The following is a 2,500-nucleotide window of genomic DNA, read 5'->3' on the forward strand; positions in this document are numbered from 1 at the left end:
AAGATTTTTTCTGAGGGGCCGGGACGACCTGAATGAGGATTTGTGCCCTTCTTGCCCTCTCTGGTGAATTGTAAGATCACTCTATTAACAGTAGAAAGGGGTATTAACAAATTTTCAGATACTTTGCGTTGACTAAGTTCACATTCATGTTGACCCACAATACGACCCCGCAGAAATTCTGATAGATCTACTGTTTCTTTGGTTCGTGGCATGCTTGATTAATCTTATATGTAGTCTGAAACATAAATCTAGGTAAACATAATATATTAGGTATATTTTAATGACATTAAGCATTCAATAAGAGCAGAAATGCACTTTTCTTGGTGTTTATTAAATTCTGACATGTCTGTATGTATGCATATATACATATATATATATATATATATATATATATATATATATATGTGTGTGTGTGTATATGTATATATATATATATATACTTTACCTTTACCAGACTCCTGTTAGGCGTCGCCACCTGTCAGTATGAGAGACCGCCAACTTCCCCTGTCGTCGAAGATCCGGTTTTGACGTACTTGTTCAAGCGTTGTGCCCCGTCGGCGTAGCCCATCGTCAATATTCATTATCCATCTTTTTCTGGGTCGTCCAACGGGTCGCTTGCCGGTTGGTGTCCAATAAAGCCATCTCTTCGGGGTCCTCTCCTGATCCATTCGTTCAACATGTCCAAACCATCTTAGTTGTGCACGTTCTACAAACTCTAAGATGCTCTCTACCTCCAACTCTTGCCTAATTGCATCATTGCGTATGTGGTCAAACCTCGTAACCCCCTTGATGAGTCTCAATGCTCTCATTTCTGCTGCTGATCTTTGTTGTTAAAGTCCAAGACTCACATCCATATGTCAATATGGGTCGAAGAATACTCTTGTATATCACTATTTTAACCGCGGTAGGGACATTGCGATCTTTCATCAATGGGTATAGTAGCCCTAGTTTTGGGTATAGGTAGCAATTCTAGTTTCTACTGCATTTTCATGTTTTGCTTTGCCATCCCAGGTGACTCCTAAATATTTTACGGATTCTTTCTGCTGAATAGGTACTCCATTGATCTCCATGTTCAATGTTTCTTCTCTCCTGCTTACTACCATTATTTCAGTTTTACCAAGATTTAGCTTTAGTCCGTACTCTGTGAGTTCCGCGTTCCATAGATTTAAGGATTCACTTGCAGCGTATGAAGATGATTCAATGTTGAGTATATCATCTGCATAGGCAAATTCCAATGATTCTATAGGATCCCTTTCTCCTCTTCTGAATTTGAAGTTCCTTTATCACTTCATCCATTAATATGATAAAGAGCATTGGGGATAGCACACTACCCAGGCGCACTCCAGATGATATATCGAACCACTGTAAGGTCTCACTAACGGGCTTGACTGCTGTATTATTGGAATTGTAAAGGCTCTTAATAGCCCTTCTCAGTTTTGGGGTATTTGGTATCCTGCACTTTGGAGTACTGACCACAACTTATCCCTTGGTACGCGATCAAATGCTTTCTCTAGATCTAAGAGTGTTACATATTTGTCTTTATCAAACTCCATGACTTTTCAAGGATCATCTTTAAAGCGAAGATTAGATCTGAAGTTCCTCTGTTTGGTCTGAACCCATGTTGAGCCTCTGCCAGTATGTGTTCTACTCTATCGCGCAGACGAGCCTCTAACACTCGTTCATATATTTTCCATGTATGTGAGAGTAGAGAAATGCATATGTAATTTGAGCATTCAGCGTGGTCTCCTTTCTTGAATACTGTGCATATTAGTGCAGTGGACAAATAATTTGGGACTTCACCTGTGTCCCAGGCCTTACTGAGCAATTCTGTTAGAAGACTGAGAGCTATTCCCCCACCATATTTGAGCATTTCCCCAGGAATGTTGGCAATACCGCATGCTTTATTATTCTTTATTTTAGCCAGTGCTTTCTTTACATCTGATTCATTAATCCCTTCCTCCTCATCAACCCAGACGCCATTTGTCCGTTCTTCATCTGTCCTCTCACCGTCCTCTTCTATATTCAAAAAGCTGCTGAAATATTCTTTCCGTCTCTTGTCAATCTCTTCTGGCTCTGTAAGCATATTTTCTTGAGAATCCTTTATTGAATAGTTATACTCCCCGCTTCCCTTTTTATATGACTTAGCGATACTATACAGTAGTTTCTTACTATTCTGTAGGTCTTGCTCCCAATCTTGTCCTCGCTGTTCCCATGAGTCTTTTTGTGCTTTCAGTTTGATACTTTTAGCTGCATTCCTTTTTCTTACGTATTGTTGTCTTGCTTCTTATGTTCTTCTTTTTATCCATAACCTATAATACTTATTCTTTTCTCGCACCGCCTCTTGTACCTCTTCATTCCAGTATGCTGTTCGTTTCTTTTTGCATCCTCCTGCCCATTTCACTCCGACTACTTCTTTAGCAATAGTGTTAATTTGGGACTGGGCAATTTTCCATTGCTGCTCTATAGTTTTTCCAGTTATTGTTATTTCTGCTAGTTTATC

General features: G+C 39.5%; 2 protein-coding genes across 2 annotated transcripts in view; both read right to left on the reverse strand.

Moving 5' to 3' along the window:
- Nucleotides 1-461: 461 nt before the first annotated feature.
- On the reverse strand, nucleotides 462-809 carry LOC143028885 (uncharacterized). Its single transcript, XM_076191242.1, has one exon. The coding sequence runs from the start codon at nucleotides 807-809 to the stop codon at nucleotides 462-464; it is 348 nt and encodes a 115-aa protein (XP_076047357.1).
- A 1,475-nt stretch (nucleotides 810-2,284) lies between these two features.
- LOC143028886 (uncharacterized) overlaps nucleotides 2,285-2,500 on the reverse strand; it is a 414-nt gene continuing 198 nt past the window's right edge. The window contains exon 1 of the mRNA XM_076191243.1: nucleotides 2,285-2,500. This exon is cut by the window's right edge and continues 198 nt beyond it. Within this exon, the coding sequence (XP_076047358.1) occupies nucleotides 2,285-2,500 (216 nt within the window).

Source organism: Oratosquilla oratoria, chromosome 10 (assembly GCF_046742065.1).
Source record: "Oratosquilla oratoria isolate Oo_2021 chromosome 10, ASM4674206v1, whole genome shotgun sequence".
NCBI classification, from domain to species: Eukaryota; Metazoa; Arthropoda; class Malacostraca; order Stomatopoda; family Squillidae; genus Oratosquilla; species Oratosquilla oratoria.

Bases quoted from the DNA above. Each gene is read 5' to 3' on its own strand.
- LOC143028885 (XM_076191242.1), bottom strand. From the start codon at position 809: ATGAGAGCATTGAGACTCATCAAGGGGGTTACGAGGTTTGACCACATA.